We start from the raw sequence: 19560 nt of genomic DNA, 5'->3' as shown, positions 1-19560 counted from the left end.
GTTTGGAGATATCGGAAAATTTGGCGATGCTACACCTTGCTTATGTCCAGAAAATGACGCTGTAATTCTTCATTGAGTAGTTTTGAGCTGCCAGTGTATTGCGCTGTCTTTTGTTCGGTCACGTTTTTCCAGCTGCCAAACGCGATGCTAAAGTCTGTTGCAATCATTATAACTATTTTTGATTACATGACTTCAGTTTATGGATATCAGTCTGTTCCCGTTACTGTGTTTAGGTGTGGTAAACTTTTTCATTTTTCCTGTTGTTCGGATAGCCGCAATGGAAGCAATGTATGAAAAAATTAATTCAGTATCGTTACTTTGTGACGGTATCGCCGAGGCGTTTATACAGCACACACTTACAAAGCTGAAATTTCAAAACATTTGTGTTTTTTGCTTTTTCTTTTGTTTGTATAAGAAACAAGACCTTGAAGTTGAATAGTTTACGATGTATTGGATTATTCAAATTTGAAATGCCGACGAATAGAACGACATCAGTTGTCAAAATGAGTATTGTTGTTGTTGGCTGGCGTCACAATTAAAGCATTTTATGGCAGTAGACAAATCCGTTAGCGTGGACGTTCCATTGTCTTCCACGAAGGGGCAAACCTGTTGGCTTAATAATTTGATTGGTTGCCTGATAGAGAGCTAGCAAACTTCATACCAGGAAGCCGCTGGTGGCCGATCTTGTTCTTTAAAAATACACTACAACTTAGCTCGAAAACAAAATTCCAAGCTTTTTGTCTGGACACAAAAGCCAACTATTTTGGGTTCATGGGTTCAACTATTTCCGCATCGGAAAGTTTTCTACTTCGAACCATGGCTTTTCATCCAGGGCAGGTTAAGCAACAGATTTCTGTTGATATAATTAACTCTTTGTGGTTGGTTGTGTACAATTAATATTCCAAAGCCATTGATTAGAGCGATATCAACGGCATTGTAATATGTGTGGTGAGTTTGATATGGTTTGGTATCGCGTTGCATACGTGACCGACCACCAACAATTCCATAACATTGATCACGGCATTCCACTGGGGCCCATCGTGCTTAAAACTGTACAGTGTTGAAATGAAAATGCGAACACGTAACTATATGTAAGTTGAAACTGCCTCTCCAGTCTCCACATAAAGTATAACAGCGCAAAAGTTAAAATTAGTCAATGATTCTGACAAATTTGGATGGATTTCGGTATTATTAGTACGAAGAAAGAACAATTAAAGTCAACAATTATGAAGAATTAAACAAATGAAGAAATACCGAAATCTGTCCCCGTTGGGTTTCTAATTATGCCGATTACGTTATTCCTGCGTTGGAATTAAAGCAGGTAACCATTGAAACTTTGGTCACCTGGCAAACCTGTGTTGATCAAAACGACCTTTCATCGGACCGTCGTCAATCTGCGTTTCTTTCATGTCTAGAGCCAAGATGAACACGACAGTAACATTCGTTGCTCCACGTCACACCTTTTTCATTATTTGACGAAGCTGATAGTTCTTAGAAAAGCAGCTGCATTAATATTTGCTCATTTCTTTGACATCAATCGAGGGACAGGTTTTTTTCACTGAGTTTTAGCATTCGAAATGCAGCAGAGCATTGATGAGGCAGACTTCACAGAGTGTTATTTACAAGCTTTCAATTTTTTAGAAAGCTTCGGAGATCATTGCGATTGTGTTTTTCGATATTATAAACCTGTTTAAAACATTTATAGGATTGCATCATAACTCAGTTAAAGATTAACACAAATTCCACAACCGCTGTACTTATATTTGCTCTGTTGCACGGCTGCAAATAACATTCATCAAGAGAAGCAACACGTTATCGGTCATTAGCCTGCTCAGTTCTTTGATCTACAAGCTTAAACCTGAAGGTTAACTACAAGCTAATTCATTTGACGTCGAAGGTAAGTCAATTATGGTTAATTTGCTTAAAAAACTTTACCACAATGTTTTGCTTCAAAATATTTGTAACATCGCTTCGAATCGGGTTTTTGTTATTTTATCTGAGTGCAGGAAAGCAGTGTGGTAAGTTTATTGTTTGAAGATTTCAGATATGTATTAGGTTTTGTGACAGAGTTGATATTCTTTTACGTGCATCATAGTTCTGACATAACATAAACGTCCACTTTTCGGTGCCATATTATTTCCGGATTGATATAGGTACTCAGATTTTTCAGCTTTCATCTGTTAAGTTGCGTTTGAAGCCTGTTTCCTAACGACAAAGCTGGGTCAAAACAATTTAGCTACGAATGAAATCAAGTATGATTTATATAACCTACCCATTTAAGGTTATTGTTAGAAGGGATGTCCTCTTGCTTTAAAAGTCGATCTAAACTCGTAAACTAACGTCTTTGACTCAAATTGGGTCGCAAACTCATTTTACCTCATAAATATGATTTGTTACAAGAATACATCAAGCATTCTCAAAAACTAGAGTAGTGCTTATATTGTGTATTATAGGCATGCGCCATGTTTTTCATTTTCAAATAAGTGTTAATAATAATAATAGTAAGTGTTAATAATAACGCTCGTAATCCAGCGTAATCAAAGGAATGAAAGAATGTCCCGTTTGTCCATAATCTATTATTCCTATTTTTCTTCAATAAAAGATTCATAAAAGAATCAATTTTTCCATGATTAAAGTAAGTTAAGTAATAAACAATTCCAGTCCACAATGAAGGACTGACGATATCGTGCGAATTATATTTTAACGTCCACCATAAAAACATCCATTTTTTGATATCTTCAAAGTAAGTCGGGAAGAACGAACCCACGCAATTGTTTTGAAGATCTCTCTAATCTTCAGAAGACCATTTTGAAGCAAAATACAAGTATTTCCATAATTGGAATAATAGTGTTTAATTATGGGGGGAAAATTTTATATTTCTGTCGTTAAAAATGCTACTATTCAGTGTGCGCATTTTCCAACGACATTTGACGACTCATAACCTGGTGGTCGTAACAATATAAAATTCAGAGGCTTTTAATCGGGCTAATCAGCAGCTACAGGCGTACCTGTGAGCTTTTCTAACCGAGTGCATTTGGGTTGCTACTCCTAAACGAAAATCGGCGCTTAGGTCTCCGAAAAAGTGAGTTTGTCCTGAGCAGTTGCGACTATTCTGCACTTCAATAACACATTGAAGCATTGAGAATGGACCAAGAAGGGTTTGGGTTAGTTTTATTGTATTTTTACTTTGACTGATCAGGTTGTAGGTGTCTGTATTAGCATGATCTTGCTTGCTAGCAGAGACGTTGTTATATTCTCTACTTGAAGTGCGGTTATGCTGTCAGCAATGCTTACTGTAAAACTTTCATCAGTTTGCAGTAATTTAAATAGCTTCTTTTCGGTCAAACGTCGCAATCGTTTGATTTAAGGCCGAGGCGAAATCGTTTGCAGTGTGTTTAACCCATAAATAATGCAACACAACCCAGTGACGTAATTCCAGGTTAGCAATGGGTCCCGCGCGAAACTTTCGACACTATTATTATAAGTGAAAATTTAAAAGGTCTGGAAATTATTTCTTTTTTCGTCCACTCTCATATTTTTCACAAAGGTAAATGCACGCAATACTACATTTGTTATGCTTTTTTGCGTTTGAAAAATGCAAAATTTGATTTGTTTAAAGTTCGATCTTCTCGTGAATGTACTGTGACGTACGATCCTTATTTAACATAATAACGCCTTACCTTAGCCGATTTCAATAGAAATCATTTTGTAACAGACAAAGAACGAGTTGTTTCGCAATCTATTTGCCTTGGCGACAAAAAGTTCATTGTGGTTGTATTTAGTTTAACAAGTTAACGTAAAAGTCCATTCTGGCTAGTTACAAGGCAAGCTCAACATTACCTCAAAATTGAGTTTTTTGTGAGTGAAAGGCTAGTCATGGCAGGAATACGGTAGTTCACCGGAAGGAAGTCTCCATCTCGGGAAATTCTGGGTGGTGTGAACGTGCCCTAGTTGCTGTGAAATGAGCATTTTTAAAACATCTGTGAGTTTATGAGTAAACTTTTCTACTTACCGCTGACGTTTGTTAACGAACAAGAATAGTCGCATAAGCCTACGGTGGCAGTTCGTTAGATCGCTGAAATATGAGTTCCAGGCTGTCAAAACCGATCAACGGTTTTAATGTTACCATGAAACGGCGACTAGGAGTTCTAATAATACCTAACCATACACCGACGATCATTACACGTATTGTTTACGTTTACCCGAAACGCACAGGCAGATACTGTTAGTTAAGCCATATTCACTGCGACTTTTCTGAAGTAGTTGGTACTAAAATTCTGACGACTGTCAATACTTATAGGCGACAAAAATTCGGTTGAATTCAAGCATTCGGCAAAACATGCGGTAATTCAGGATTCAACTAATCTAAAACAGTATCCATATCAGGTCCTCTCAATACAAAGGGTAAACTATATATGAGTTGGTAAATTTTGCTGGAACCAAGTGGCGCTAAAATCGTTTAAGCAGAACAGGTTTCCAGCGTCATCATGCATTAAAGCATTTTAAGTTGTTGTACTGTGTATATCCTCCGGCGCATGACCAGATTTGCGGAAAACTTACTTCTGCAATTCTCTTCAAGCATCTTGAATCAACATTCCTTGCACATTTAGCTTGGTTTATTGTTGCAAATTAGCGCGATTGCAGTGTGCTAAGGTTCGCTCCTCCCGAACGTCTCGGTTTGTTTTGATGGATTTCGGAAAGTTCAGATTGCCAAGTGATTGTTGGATTCAAATAGACCAAAGTTATGACGTAAGCTCATAGTAAGTAAAATCTGGTGAAGAAAGTTGTTTCTAATGTACGGTTTAGCTGAAGTGCTGTTTCCGGTGCTAGTTCGCTTATCAAGGATTTCGGTTACTCAGAACTCAAGTTAGTCGCATTTCTACTGTGCACATATTTGGAGTCTACATTGAATACTATTTTCATCTTATGTCAAAAACAGGGCGACATAGGCATCAATTGCGGCAGCGTAAAAATTGTTTACAAACATCCAGCAGGTAGACAAAAGAAATTTAATTGGAAGATTTATTGCATTATTTTCTTTTCTAAACACTGAAACAGTTAAGAAGTTGTTAAGTATCTGTTAGAACTCTAGATTTGCCGTTAATATTGACCGCAGGCGAAACACTGCAATTATGGTTCTTGGAACGAGGTAATTGCTTTATTGATATACCGTATAAGTGTTTTTTATTACGCGAAACTTAATCGCCGCCATTCGTTGTTTTCTACGTTGAGATGTAGGTGGTGTTTTGCGGTGTATTGTGGTAAGTCATTTCGACACTGTATACTTTTTTACTGGTGGATTTCGCTAATGCCGTTTCGAACTTTTCACCACCAGCAGTAGTTTCAATACCGCACATGGCGTTGTCTGATTTCTGTGAAAATCCGCTAAATAACGGAATATAAAAACAAGCTTTCGTCTGCCTTGTTGGCAGTGATTTCATAGTTTTTTTTAAATCCTATAAGCTGAGGATCATCGCATGAGCGATATGTGCTTTAATGTGTCAGTTCTTAGCGTCTGTTGTTTATTCTTATCTGAACTTGAGGCTAACAAGTCTTTAGGAAACGTGGAGGCAGTTTTATCGTGGCATTCCAAGCCAGGTCGTGACACCGTCTGCTTACTGTGTACGCATATTGCATATGTAATACAGTGTTATAGGGCCATCTATAGCGCAGGCGAAAAAGCCAAACTGTGCTGCGTGCAGCTGGAATTGGTAGTTGTGACAAAGATTTGTTGTTGTCGACCTATAGTGCTCATATGCGCCTTAGCTAATAATACTGCCATCCTCAGAATTTTACTTTCGTGAGGATGTTTTGGAATTTCAGTGTTTTCCTTTTTGACGATTTTTATAATTGAAGGATTCCTCATATACAGTCAATTTTATTTCCATTTTTATTTAATTCAACTAGATCCTGTAAAGGACGCAACGAAGTACCTTCGATCAGCAAAAAGGTTGAGGTAATGAACGGAATTTCAGACGGACATTCAAACTTTGGGAACGGCAGGTCAGTACTTCGAGATTTTTCAATTCGTTTCACCGCGCTTTAGAGCTGCGTTTACACCTGACTTAACACGGATCAGCTTCGCGCAAAAGTTGAAATAGCGGAACAAAGTATAAGTCAATGCCAAGTTGGACCTATTTCGCTGTAAGTTCAAACGTCATGAAACCAGCTTGAACGTAGATTGTCGTGGAAAAATTCTAAAGTATTTTTATTTTCATGGAACATTTCAAAAACACACCGAATTAAGTTTTGCTGCGCTGCGGACATACTCCAGGTGTACACGCGGCAAGAAAGCAACACGTAATAGCGTGCGGAGCTATGAAATAAGGCCTTTTAAATCACTTACAGGCAACATCCGCCCCGCAGGAGAAACCAGAACCACAACAATAATCTGAGCGAGCAGGGAATAATGACTGACAGCATGCTGGAAGAAGGAAGTAACTGCTTAAACGGTAGTTTGATGGACAGCTGCGCTATCCAGAAAAAAGGAGTACGGTAGGTCTGTGGATTATTGCCATCGCACCTGCGCGTTTTTCCAAATGACACATCCGCATCATAACCACCTATTGATGATTATAAATTAAAGTTTGTCGAAATTTTTCCCACGCTTGCTTGTATCTTGTTTCATACCGATGCACGCTCAGGTGCAGGAAATTTACCTGTGCTTGATTTGTCTGAAATTGAAGTTGTCTATTTGATGGCGTTTTAGCATTTTGTCAGTGCCCAAGCGCCTCCCTTCGATGTGACAATTGCAATATACGGCTATAATTCAAAACTATAATTATAATTCAATTCATAGAGTTATTTTTGATAATGAAACATAACACGAGATCTGTTATTATGAGGTAAACCAGTATGTTAGTGTGTTGTCATTCGTTGCAGATTCATTAAAAAGTCAGGTCACTGCAACGTGAGTCACACCAACCTGAGTGACAAACCTCGTCGTTTCATTGCTGACATCTTCACAACAGGAGTCGACCTGCAATGGCGGTGGAACTTATTTGTTTTCAGCGCTGCCTTTGTTATAAGGTAAATTGAATAGAGAAAGGCAACATTAATATTTGCGTGTTTCTCTGGAAATATCTTTGATTCTCGGTGTAAACTTTATGCTATGTTGCCGGACCATACCGCTTCGGTTATAAACAATAGCATTTTAAATGTCTGATAGCGAAAATATTGTCATAACACCGCAAGATCTGGTGCATGTTGCGCAGGAGAATGACTGTGCGTGACCTGGTGCAACACACCAACCATTGACGTAAACGTTTTAACACATGTCACGTGAATTTTCTTGAAATTGGTCAATTTCCTGTATAGCCCTGCTGCAAGTACGCGCGGCCAATTTGGGATGAGCTCGAAACAAGAATTCGTCGTGCACAGTGCACACACGTATTTATTTATTTGAAATTAAACCTTTTCAGTTGGGTTGTTTTTGGACTGATCTACTGGTTAGTGTCCTACATCAACGGGGATTTTGAGGAACACCATACTCATGAAAACTCAACCTTCAAGTCTTGTATAAAGAATTTAGACATAGACCATCCTTTCACGTCTTCATTTCTGTTTTCCTTGGAAACTCAAACAACAATAGGTTAGTACCTCTGCGGAAAGTTTTAGGGGTTCTATGTGCAAATATTTCACCTGGTAGAATTTGCACTAATTTGTGTGTCTTTAGCCTGCTTATTACACAATTTCTATAGCTTAATACGTGTTAAGTTTAATCAACAGCAATCGGTGTTTGATTAAGAGGCGTCTGTTTCTGTTTGACTTGCAATGTAATTTTGTGTTTTTCACCCAGGATACGGACTTCGAGTGGTGACGGAGCAATGTCCTGTCACTATTTTAATGGTCGTGCTACAATCTGTGTTTGGTTGCATACTGGACGCGTTTATGATCGGTCTCATAATGGCGAAAATATCAAGGTAATAATATCGTTTCAGTAACGCCGCTGTAAAAAAATCTCGTTAACGCTGGCCGCGTTTAATATTCGCTTCTGTGATGTCAAATATTCTAGAATGTCCTCAGAACGCGGAATTGCGGTTTGCTCTCGAAAATCAAGATTATAGCGGATTGTTTTTTATGCACATTAATGCATATTTAAATGATCTGTGTTTTGTATTGAAATTATTGCGTCGGTAACTCCGTTATGCTTGCGCATGCGGGAGATTAACATAATATGTTTTCGTCATCGAGGAAATCTTGTTTGTTTCTCGGCTTGAGGTTTTGCCAACGCCCGCGGCTATAAATAAGTTAGAAATTAAGTTTTCAAAACTGCATTCATGGCGGCCGTGTTTTTTTCCAGACCCAAGAAACGTGCGGAGACGTTGCTTTTCAGCAGAAACGCGGTGATCAACATGAGAGACGGCCGCTTGTGTCTGATGTTTCGTGTCGGAAACTTAAGAAAAAGCCACCTCGTGGAAGCCACTATAAGGCGAGTGTAACTCCATTCCGCTCTACTTAAAGCTTGGCTTTATCGAATAGAACTAAGTTTGTTATCTTTAAACCCCGCTCATGATTTTGCGGCAAAAAAATGACCAAAAATTCTTTCGAACCATCGCAGAATGCAGTACGTGTACTCGCGTGAAACCATTGAAGGTGAATTCATTCCGTTGGAACAGATTGACCTTAACCTCGACTTGAAGAACGACTCGGACCGGCTATTTTTAGTGACGCCACAGACCATTTGTCACCCAATAGACGATACTAGTCCCTTGTGGAACCTGCACCCAGAGGACCTTCATACGGCCAATTTTGAGGTATTGGAACAACATGTTAAACAATATTCGGTTGCACGCGTAGACAGATTAGATATATTTATCTAAATGGGCCGCTACGTAGGTCCATTAAATTAGACCGGAATGTTATCACCACCAACAGTCTTTCGTTCTTGGGATCACCTCAGTCGGTTATGATCTTTACTGCATGTATGCTGGTCTGCCTGCTTTATGATGAAATGATTTATTGTGTCATTTACCGGAGTTCTCACTATATATCAATAAAACTCGCAATAAATTGAACGAAACGCGCTTTCTATGGTCCAATGTATGCCCTGGATTGGACCATATATAACTACTGAATGTTTTACTGTCTTTCTTCAACCGCAGAATAACCGGCACAGTTTGCGCATTCTACTCGTAAAGATAAAATACAACTGACACAAAAGACTCACCTGCTATTCTGCGTTATATGCGCTTCCCATACAAGAGTTACACACAAATAAGCCTACCATGCGGTTTATTGATTTCAATTTGATTAAATTTCCAACCGATTTGGTTAACATGGCACAATATTTACAGATCATAGTGATATTGGAAGGAATGGTCGAAGCTACTGGTATGACTACCCAGGCGAGAGCCTCCTACCTTCCCAGCGAGATACTTTGGGGGCACCGATTCCACAACATGATTTCTCTCACCCGTAACAACACCTATAAGGTCAACTTCAAGAAATTTCACGTCGTGAGTCTTTGGATGCTATTTTTCATATTGATGCATCATTATTTGTGCTGTCATTAACTTTTATCCATTAAAACTTATTACTTCAACGCCTGTTCTGAAAGGAAGCCAAGACAAAATGTTACAGTTGTCTCAGCTATAACCATAGATTATTAAAACAAACAAGTGTTGTGATGTTAACATGTGCTGTCTCCTGCAGACCAATCCTACAGCTGACGCGCCTACCCAAAGTGCCAGCGAACTTTACCAGTCGAAGGACTCCGACACACACTCGATGGTTGAGTCAAGCGTCACCATGCGTGGGAAGAAGCCACGCCAAAGTATTAGCTCGAATTCTAGTACAAGGTGTGATTAGCAAATTACCGGGTTCTTTATAAGTGTTGTGCTTAACCTAAGGCGAAGTTCATGCGACATTTGTCCAATATAGAACGCGGTTTACTAGAAGTGCCACTTTGTTATTTTTTAATACAAAGTGTGCTCTACGGTTTTGGTTGCGACTGAAATTAAGTCATTTGTGTCCTCTTGAAGGCAATTGGCAAAGTACTAATCGTCATTGACGCGTAGATATTGATTAAACTGAAGAATCGCTTATTTTATCCATTATCTCGTATTTAGAAGTTCGATACGAAGTAGCCAGCACAACCCATCCAGTGCTTCAGATGGACGCGATTCTGGGTATACCGCCGTGGAGGACCTCAGGGGCTACAGCAACCACTCCGTCATCGCTGACGCAAACAAACCGGTATATTTCAGGTTCCTTGATTAGCTAGTATACAAGTGTTGGTTCAAATATAGTTGGTAACATGTTAAAAATTAGTCCGAAATTGAATTCTGGAAAGTAAACAGGTTTGTTTTCCGTTAGATGACGTCGACTACATCACTCTCGGACGAGTCGGACAGCGAAAGTGAGAGAAAAAAGAAAAAAAGCGCTCCAGCTAACAACTTGCTGCTCGTGCAGAGCAACAGCGACGACAACATCCAGTCGTCCGCAAGCTCGCAAAACGATCTAGAAGCTTCGAAAAGCGATGCGCCCAAAGCGGGAATCGAACATATGCTGATCGATGTTAGCGAAACGCCTCCAAGGAACCCAAAAGACATCAGGAGGGTGAATTCTTTCAAGGCACCGACCCATTCGAACCGCGAGGCGAATTTGGCCGCGAAAGAAAACTCGTATAAATCGTCTGATGACATAAACATGCTATTGTTACGTGATAGCAAAGATGACGCGTCATGTCAAAGCGTTCAACAAACCGAATTTAACGGGGAAGAGATAGATAAAGCTTTTGGTATTGTACCTATTGAAACGAAAAGCACCCTATGCGTATGAGAATCCGATCAACTTGGTATGGCTCTGGATGCGACATCCAGTTAGTAAAAACCCCCGGTTCCAAATCATTTCTTGCGGAGGTCACGTAAAGTGCGGGCTGTTTTCAAATTACACATATCACCATGTTTTTTCATGAGACTTGTCGTAAAGTCGACTGTGAGTGTAAAGTTCCTAGCCATGGAGCGTTGTATCAAAAATGCTTTTTTAATGAAATTGGCTGCATGGCTTTCGTAATTTGAAAAGTATCACGTAATTTTCAATCCTATTCTATGTGCCTTTTCGCCATTCAAAATCAAATCATGTTTTAGTGCCTTTGCCCTGTTGAGGTAACAGTGTTATTAAATCCGTCCCAGTTGGAATCGAGACGACGTAACGTGCTACAATTTCAATGTATTTCGTATTTTTTTGATTCTTTCAGACTTTAGAGCAATATTTTTGTACCAAAAGGTGTGAAGTTTTTATTTCGCAATGAAATAATCATTTAATCAGTAAATACTCCAACTAAAATATCTAATGCATTGCACAAACAACTACCACCCATGACATTATTTTTGTGGTGCCCAAACCGGCGTTGAAATTTACTGTTTTCGTCTCTTGTATATATATTTGTGGAACAAAAACCGCTTCTATTAAGATTTGTTTTTATTGTTTAATTACACCGCAGCGCTTGCGACATATTTCGCGTGTTGAAGCCTAATAAAAAGTCAAACCCAGTGCACGTAGTAGAGTCATGTATAATAAAATAAGTGCATAGCGGTAAACAGGCACAATTCGTCATCTAAGCCGAGAGACTTTCGTCGACTGTGCTGAAGAACCGATGTCGAGAAAAAACACGGCCAATTGCTGAGGACTGAAAGTGCATGGTATGACGTTATAGATACCACAAGGCACAGTCAGATCCAACTGGCTGTAACCGGATCTAGAAAAGTGACCAGGTTATGGTTAAACAAGTAGCTAGACGGTAAGTTTGTAAAGAAATAAAATATCTATGTCAACATAGTCTTGATCTTGTTCACGAGCAAACCTGAAAGGTCCAGATGACTGTTTGGAGAAAGGCTTTTCTGCGTTCGTTTCAACACACACCACGTCAAAGCCGTTACTGTATTCTTTTGGTGCGCGTAATTCGACCAAAAGTTCACATTTTTCACTCCCAATACCCTTAGCATAAAATTAACGTCCATCAAAACTGACAGCAATAGTTTCAACAGGAACTAAATCCTAATTTTGAATACATCGCAATACAACTTAATATACAACTAAGGCAAGTACACAGCCTAGAAACAGGACCCACCTCGACGTGAACTTGGTATATGGAATTTAAGCCGTAAGTGGTTTTATTGTTAGCGCAGCCCCCGGCCGTATCCTTGGTCCACTCGCCTTTTATCTGAATTACAAACACGTGTAGTAATTTCCAAATAAGGAGAGAAATACGTGGGCTAATAAGAGACATTGCATGTACCCTTTTCCTCCATTTGTAGACGTCCGGTATTTCTGAGAACTTGAAGTCCGATATAGAGTACACCCTCAACGTGTATCGAATGTTTTTACTTTTCTCGTACTGAGACACGACGAGTGTGTATTGCATCCCACCATCCGGAACTTGTATCCTGGTCAAGTAATGCGGGCTGTTAATCCGAACGCCATCAATAAACGGAGGTGGAGAGTCTTAAGAAGAAGATAAAAGAGTTTTGTAAACAATATCACTTCCAAAAATGACTGTACTGTTCAAGTGAATGCTTGGTTTCCAGCCCTTTTCTAATTACGGTCCCCTAACTTCCAAATTTTTGTTAGAAAGGATATTTATGAGTAATTAAAATATAACCGCACGGGTTATAATCGCGGACCCCTGCGCCACTTTGACGGATCCAAGGTTGGGAACCACTGGCTTAGGGCTGGGTTGTTCCAAGCAACCCTTAACCATTGAAAGACTTACATGTATGATAGACCTTCTTGCCGTCGTTCTTGTAAACAAGCAGAGTTATAAATTCCTTGTTCTCAGCAAAGTCATCTTTTTCCGTTATGTGTCTCGTCAAAAGTATCCAAACAGCGGTCGCCTTCTTGTTTCTTAACACCCAGGTAAGAAGATACAAAAAGAAATTATATTGGAAAGAGAATAGAAGTCTTAAATCCTATAACCAGATCGAAATCAACGCCGTTGATTTCATTTTAAATCAAAATAACAGAAGTATCTCCTAACTATATAAAATAGCACAACAATGGTATATTGTGCTAGAGGATTTCAAGCGCTATTCACTATGCACCTGACTTCCAGCCTATATTGTGGATTGTTTCCCAGTGAATAGGTGTCCTTCTTTGGCCCATCTCTGGCCAGCCAAGCAGCGTGACGGCAGATTGTTTTTGGAAAGAGCTCTGGGTCCCAGCTAATGTAAACTGTATCATAAAAATGCATGGCGGAGTCCCAATCTATCCAGAAAACTCCTAAAGTTGAAATGTGATGTCAGAGTGCAGTAGGAATAGTGAAGTATCAACCACTATCGATAGGTTGATAAATGCCATGCTAACCATTATCGTACTGCTGGGCAAATTTATTGTCGTAGTTGAGTGCTTTTTTCAATGCTGGAGTCCAGTTTCTTTCATCCTGCAAAAACAAGGAAAAAAGTTCAACGTCTGTTAATAACTATATCAACTTAAAGGTAAACAAATTAATTATTTTCCATGCCGATACCTGCGCAGAAAATTTTCCTTTCCATCTCAAATGACTCCAAGGGTTTTTTAACTGAAGAAACTTAATCCCATTGACAACCATAACATCCAGTACTGCATATGCATGAGTGGGTACAAGGCCTAAAACAAGCACGTTGTTTGAAAAGAAGATATAAATTTCTCATCCTTCATTCACAAATAAACCACTTACCTGCGCGGTCCGCTTCTGCTTCACTCAAACTACCAGTTGATATGGTTGCAAGGCAGTGTCCTCTCTTAAAGCGATCGCGTATTTTTTCATAAAATGCAGCATAATCGAAGTCTGTCTCCCGTAAGCTTTGTCTCTCTGGTATCCATCCAGTGAGGGCATGCAAATCGATATTCTGCTCAAACGTTTTGATTTCAATAGTGTTAATGAAGCTTACAGCGAAATCATGTTGCAAATACTTACAGAATTTGAACCTGGAAAATCATATCCTCCCATAACCTTCATATAGGCCTTTTCAATCAGTGACACCCACAATTCGTTCTCATTTGACGAGTACGAACAAAGAAGTTTTCCCTTATGGTCAACTGGCAACCGATCATCGATGACAACTTTACGAAAAACTCCATTCAAATGAAATTTCACCATGTACTTGCCTGCATAAAGTAAATTGCAATTATATGACTCCGATAGCAGCAAGGTGGTATGTGAGAAAGTATGCAGTTAACTCACCGCATGGATTGTACACGGGCTCCCCTTTTTTATTTTGAGGGTAAATTATGCTGTACAAAAGAAATCACACATCAGTACATTTGAACCCCTTTGCAATGGAATTAACTCTATGAGTAACATTTTTGCTTACCTTGTGATTAGCTTTTTGTGAAACTTTCTCTCATAAGCAGCACTGATTGCAAGAGATGCCACGAATGAACAGTCAGACACAACAGTTTGCTTAATGCTAAAACTAGATACGGCCATAATCATTTTGGGGTCCGACATAAACTCATCTGGTCTTTTCCATCCACTGAGGCGAGCCTTCTGTTTTTGTGACAGACCAAGGATACCATGTTTGTCGCTGATGAAAACAATACCATGCATTTAAGTAACAAAATTACGCTGTGGTACATTGTGTAGCGGCGTTTCAAAAGTTGCATTAAAGCACCTTAATCAAGTTAGCTTGAACAACAGTGACATCATAAAACAGATGTCATAACACCAAATAACAATTTTCCAAACCTTATGAAGAGAAATACCTGAATGGGACACGAAATGAAAACTTTTCTTGCAAATCAGCTGCGATGAAAGGTAGGTATTCTCTTCCATTGATCATAGAAGTGTATCTCAATACCTGAACACAGTTGTAATTAAATCTCACAGAAACATTCCACTCAATTACAAACGATCAATTTATATCCATAATTGATAATTACATTAATTTCTTCCTTCGTATATAAACCACCACTGGCTTTCGGACGATTTGAGGATGATGGTGATGGGTTGCCATTCACTGAAAAATCTAAAACAAAATGGCATCTGAAAGCTTTGCATGGGCATGCTTCCCAAAAACTCTACTGACTACGCTTCTGTTTTAGCTTGTTAAATTAAAAAAAAATCATTTCAAATAATATTTAGCATATTGTGTAAAATAACATTTACTATATCCAGAAGGTTCTGGAGTTTGAGGCCTGGGTCTGCTGGGAGTTGCATTCGTTTCATTTTTTCCGGATGAAGAAGCCTCATCTTTTTTCGAAAATGACAACAAGTTATCCAACTTCGAGAGTGAGGCAAGTTGTTTACTGGCTTTAATTTCTTCAGCGCGGTCAAGAGATTGCTTTGCTATTTTCTGAAGCTGTTTTTTTGTTGTTGGACTAACCCCTGGTTCGTTCATCTCAACACAAAACCAAACAATATATAATCTTTATTATTGTCTGAGAGTAGCAACAATAACAAGAAGGCTAACAGTAAAGGAAACTTTTCAACAAGGGTTAAAAGAAACTTTGTTTTAGATGTATCATAATATATCAATAAATACTAATTCTAAGCACACCCTTTATGCTAAACTTGATCAAAATAGATATAAACACAAACAGCAAAAGATTCAAAAGTGCATGGAAATATATTGCACTCACCGATTTTAAACACAGATCAGCTGCTTCCATGTAAAGATTCATCGCTTGATCCTTGTTTCCAGATTCATCTTCCTCCAGGGCATCCACAACCATAAATTTAGCTCGTTTCTCTGATTGCTCAGTTGAAGTTCTTTTTGTGATTTCTTGTTGCTGTTCAAATTTCAAGTATGAATTCAAAACTCAATATTATTAAGTGCTACCAAGCTCTTTTAAAATTACCTAAATAAACCGTAATAAACTAATCTGTAATAGTATTCAACCTGTGTTTGGTGTTTGATAAGCTCTTCAATTCGTTTTGTATATTCATTTGCCTTCTCCATCAAATCCATCTTTGAACCAGCAACAGCAGCATGAGTTAAGGCTTGCGCTGCTTCCTTTAAGACGAAAGGGTAAAGTTAATGAATTGTCTGGTTGTAGATTGGTTAACTGCCCAGTAAACTAATGCTTCAGATGATGCTGTATATATATGTGAATTGCATATCATAGAACATCAGTACGTTATGACAGCCCATATGCGGCTACCTTGTAATAGAAAATAGCTTCATTGATGCATCCTTCCTGGTCACATCCAACTGCTGATGTTGCGAATTTGGCAGCATCTTGTTCCAATGCTGAAATATCCATGGAAGAATCGCCGGTCAATGAGTGGTAGATCAGACTGGCATAGCACACTCTTATGTCCTACCGTATATTTGCTTATTTACAGGGTTTAATCTAAGGGATCATTGGAGTTGATGTAATGATGTTTGATGCATACAATCCATGATTAGAAGGAACATTTTAGACATTATCAATACAGTAATTAAAGGAACATAAAACTCTACAGTCCAGCGACAAATCTAATAAATCTGAGTTTATTCTCTTTGTAATTCGACATCATACACTTCTATCATTAGTCAGCTGGTTTAAGAATGCAAGACCTAGCTGCTCTTCAATTTACCAACATCTGGAAAATCTTACTGACAAAAAAGGTTTGAAAAATCTACAACAGTTGACAACGATATCAAAATAACTTTATGTCAGTCCCTTAAAATATTATCAGGCGATACCGGTATGCCAATTTACGTTTTACTGTCCAGCCAATCTTGATTGTACTCAGTAACGTTACTGACTAATACTGGTTTACGGAATATTGGAAATTGTAAAATCTCAATGCGTTCCATTTAGTACCTTAAAAGTTTTTGTTTCATTTACAAAACAATTAAAATTGCTGGGCTGTAAACTCATAATAAAGCTTTTTGCTAGAGTACTGCAGTTTTGTTTTTCAACTTCTGTAAGGATATCAATTTCTCAACCTAAACTTAACAAAGCGATTGATGTGTCTCATAATACCAGGCTATCATATATATCAAGTATAAGTATCAACTGGAATATACGTGAGATTGAAAAAAGAAAAACATTCCAATCCGCAATTTTTAAGGCTCTGACATTCCATCAACTAATGTTTTGCAATTTACTAAAACGGCTAGCCAGTTTTGCAATTGGCATTTTCTTACTTTGGGAAGAAAAATACGAATAAGATAAACGAAAATTACGCTAGGCTAGTCAGTGAATGAAAATGTATGCAAATTTTCAGTAAAACGACGTAGCCTACTAGCCTAGATTAATTTTTGCAAAGTGTTAACTGACCTAAAACTAATACCCTCTGACCCAAACTCTCACTTCTCATACGTCTTGAGTTAGGCTGCGAATTGAAATAAACGCTATTTTTCAATGTAAAATCACTTTTTTTCCCAAGTCTAAATTAATTTAAAATTAACCCCCTGCAACCCAAACTCTCACCTTTCATGGCTAAATGAGATCAAAAGTAAATTTGAACAAGAAAAAAGTCAAACAATAGCAAGAAACCGAGATCTCCAGCATACGAGGCCCATAGTTAACCAGTACGCTACCGCATTGCTTTCTTCTCCCCGGCTAACCCAACAGTAGAAATCTGCCGGCCACCATATTATGGTAAGGTATGATAATGTCATTTTCGGCCTGAGTCTTTGCACAACGGCGATGATTCCTCATCGCTCGAGTCCCAGTTACCGAGCTTACCGTTGTGCACATTTTTATTTTTTATTTTTTTTATTTTTATAGTATTATGCGAATTTAAAACCGTCTACCAGGTCTACTGAACAGGAGCATATGTCGTTAATATGCCTTTCCCAAGGGTATAACAATCACAAGGCGCCACTGAGTTTCGAACATGGAACCGTGAACCGCATGTATTGTGAGGCCAGCTTTCGAGCCAATCGGCTACCGAAACAACTGTAATTATTCAACAACTTCGGCAAACAGACGCCGGTTCAATAGTTATTTCGTTAATTTTAACGCAAACACATTCTGGGTTTGGTGGCCACGCTAATCTTTGAGGCAGCACTGTAATTTCACATTGCAAGTGTTAAGCCCTCAAGGTCCCGTATGGTAAAAAGGTTATGTACAACATAGTTTTCTGGCGCACAAAGTACGTCAAAAAAGCTACGTTGGTGCACACATCCTCCCAAAGAATGATGGCGAAAAATATACAATACAATCCAATGACTAATTATACGCCTACTGTACCTACTATACTGTGCCAAGGGACATTATAAATGTTATATAAGCATATTATATAAACACGATGATAGCACACAAAGCAATGTTACTATGCGCCCAAATTTATACAATAAACACGTAGATGATTTATGTGTAGATTCAGTGATTTAAATAAATTACAAAAAATGAGTGGCGATGAGCATTTTGTTCGTTGTTCGATTCCGCATTTTAAAGTCAGTTTCAGTTGATTACTTTGAAAAGAGAATAAAATTGTTTTTCATAGTCCAGTTTGGCATTCATGGTTATAAACATAGATGCACATAGATGATATTACATTACACATTATGTAGAATGTATGTCATAAATAAATCGACTCGAATTGATAAGCTTAAATGACTCAGCTTTATTAGAGTAAGCATGAGCAATTGATTTAAGCTGATTCTCACCCAGTCATGGTTGACTAATTACAACTCAGCTTAATACACCAAAGTTGACAAACTTTCGTCTGTTTTTGAAATATAGCTAGGTTTTCTTTTTAAGGCATTAAATAAAAGATGTTTATGGCAAATGATTTCTCATGCTGTTTCAGCAAAATTGATCATGCAAATTCATAGAAATCTAACAGCAATTGTTATTCTGCATCAATGGCTCACAACGTCGCCTTTTGTCGGTTACCGGTATCTTAAGACTTAAGTTATCGTTAACACGTTAAGTGTTAGGGTGAGAAAATTGAAAAACTTGGGAAAGATTTCGGGTTTATTTTTTATGCACCGGTTTGATACTACTCATAAATGTTATTCACCAGTTTAAGCACTTGGCCAGGCTGTGAGTGCAATACCCAAGTACCGGTACAATGAAATAGGATTAATGTAGACTACTCTCTGGCGTCTCTGCACAGTCAGACGGAAAACCTTTGGTATGAGTAAGCATTGTTCTATGGTAAATCAAGGGTTATTAAATACTTTGAATAATACCATATAATAAAACTTTTAACATGGTAAAACTAAAAGCCAAACTTTTTGTTTACGAATCGTGAACCCTAACAAAATATGAAATAAGATTAGAAGACTGTCAACCGTGGTTTAACTTAAACCGCTAATATGTACAGTATATTCTGACTTATTTCTTGTTTGCAGACAACAAGGCTTACTTTTGTATTTAGATTTTATTAAATCCTAGTCTGTATAAGTAGACCTACTAAGGCTAGTACGTACGTTCACTGGCTTTTAAGTAAGGTATCATAGTAAATAAATAGATAAACGTTGTAATAGTTAAGTTAAATTCAAATATTGGATGATTATGAAACTTGAAAATAAAACATTAAACGCATTTTGCTGTCAAAAACAATCAGTTTTAAACTATGTCTTGTGAAAATTATTACAAAAAACTGAATCTATCATTATTTTGACTTGTTTTATGCTTGTACAAGTTCATACCAAATATATGCACAATCAAGTATAGAGATTGCACAGTATAACA

The 19560-nt window shown here is 38.1% G+C and overlaps 2 protein-coding genes across 9 annotated transcripts; one reads left to right on the top strand and one right to left on the bottom strand.

Annotated features, from left to right (window-relative positions):
• Window positions 1-1685: 1685 nt before the first annotated feature.
• On the top strand, window positions 1686-11500 carry LOC143445156 (ATP-sensitive inward rectifier potassium channel 12-like). Of its 8 annotated transcripts, none has more exons than XM_076944060.1 (12): window positions 1686-1897; window positions 5908-6003; window positions 6349-6495; window positions 6883-7029; window positions 7422-7591; window positions 7799-7922; window positions 8303-8431; window positions 8561-8756; window positions 9297-9458; window positions 9655-9800; window positions 10071-10197; window positions 10318-11500. In XM_076944060.1, the coding sequence occupies exons 2-12, from the start codon at window positions 5960-5962 to the stop codon at window positions 10780-10782; spliced, it is 1857 nt and encodes a 618-aa protein (XP_076800175.1). In that variant the 5' UTR covers window positions 1686-1897; window positions 5908-5959; the 3' UTR covers window positions 10783-11500. The 8 variants fall into 8 exon arrangements, with proteins under 8 accessions (XP_076800175.1, XP_076800173.1, XP_076800171.1 ...); XM_076944058.1 differs by lacking the exon at window positions 1686-1897 and adding an exon at window positions 3130-3164 and having other exon boundaries at window positions 10083-10197; XM_076944056.1 differs by lacking the exon at window positions 1686-1897 and adding an exon at window positions 3130-3164.
• Window positions 11407-16367, bottom strand: LOC143445155 (calpain-7-like). The gene is made up of 18 exons (XM_076944055.1): window positions 16084-16367; window positions 15822-15935; window positions 15562-15711; window positions 15089-15320; window positions 14863-14948; window positions 14686-14780; window positions 14295-14507; window positions 14165-14214; window positions 13898-14088; window positions 13658-13829; window positions 13469-13587; window positions 13306-13381; window positions 13044-13221; window positions 12716-12846; window positions 12242-12447; window positions 12074-12166; window positions 11807-11940; window positions 11407-11701 (listed from the first exon to the last, which is right to left on the bottom strand). The coding sequence occupies exons 1-18, from the start codon at window positions 16183-16185 to the stop codon at window positions 11557-11559; spliced, it is 2487 nt and encodes an 828-aa protein (XP_076800170.1). The 5' UTR covers window positions 16186-16367; the 3' UTR covers window positions 11407-11556.
• Between the last annotated feature and the right edge of the window lie 3193 nt (window positions 16368-19560).

The sequence above is a fragment of the Clavelina lepadiformis genome, chromosome 2, assembly GCF_947623445.1.
Source record: "Clavelina lepadiformis chromosome 2, kaClaLepa1.1, whole genome shotgun sequence".
NCBI classification, from domain to species: Eukaryota; Metazoa; Chordata; class Ascidiacea; order Aplousobranchia; family Clavelinidae; genus Clavelina; species Clavelina lepadiformis.
The sequence above is the reverse complement of the archived record's forward strand: the minus strand, read 5'-3'. Positions and strand labels throughout refer to the sequence as shown.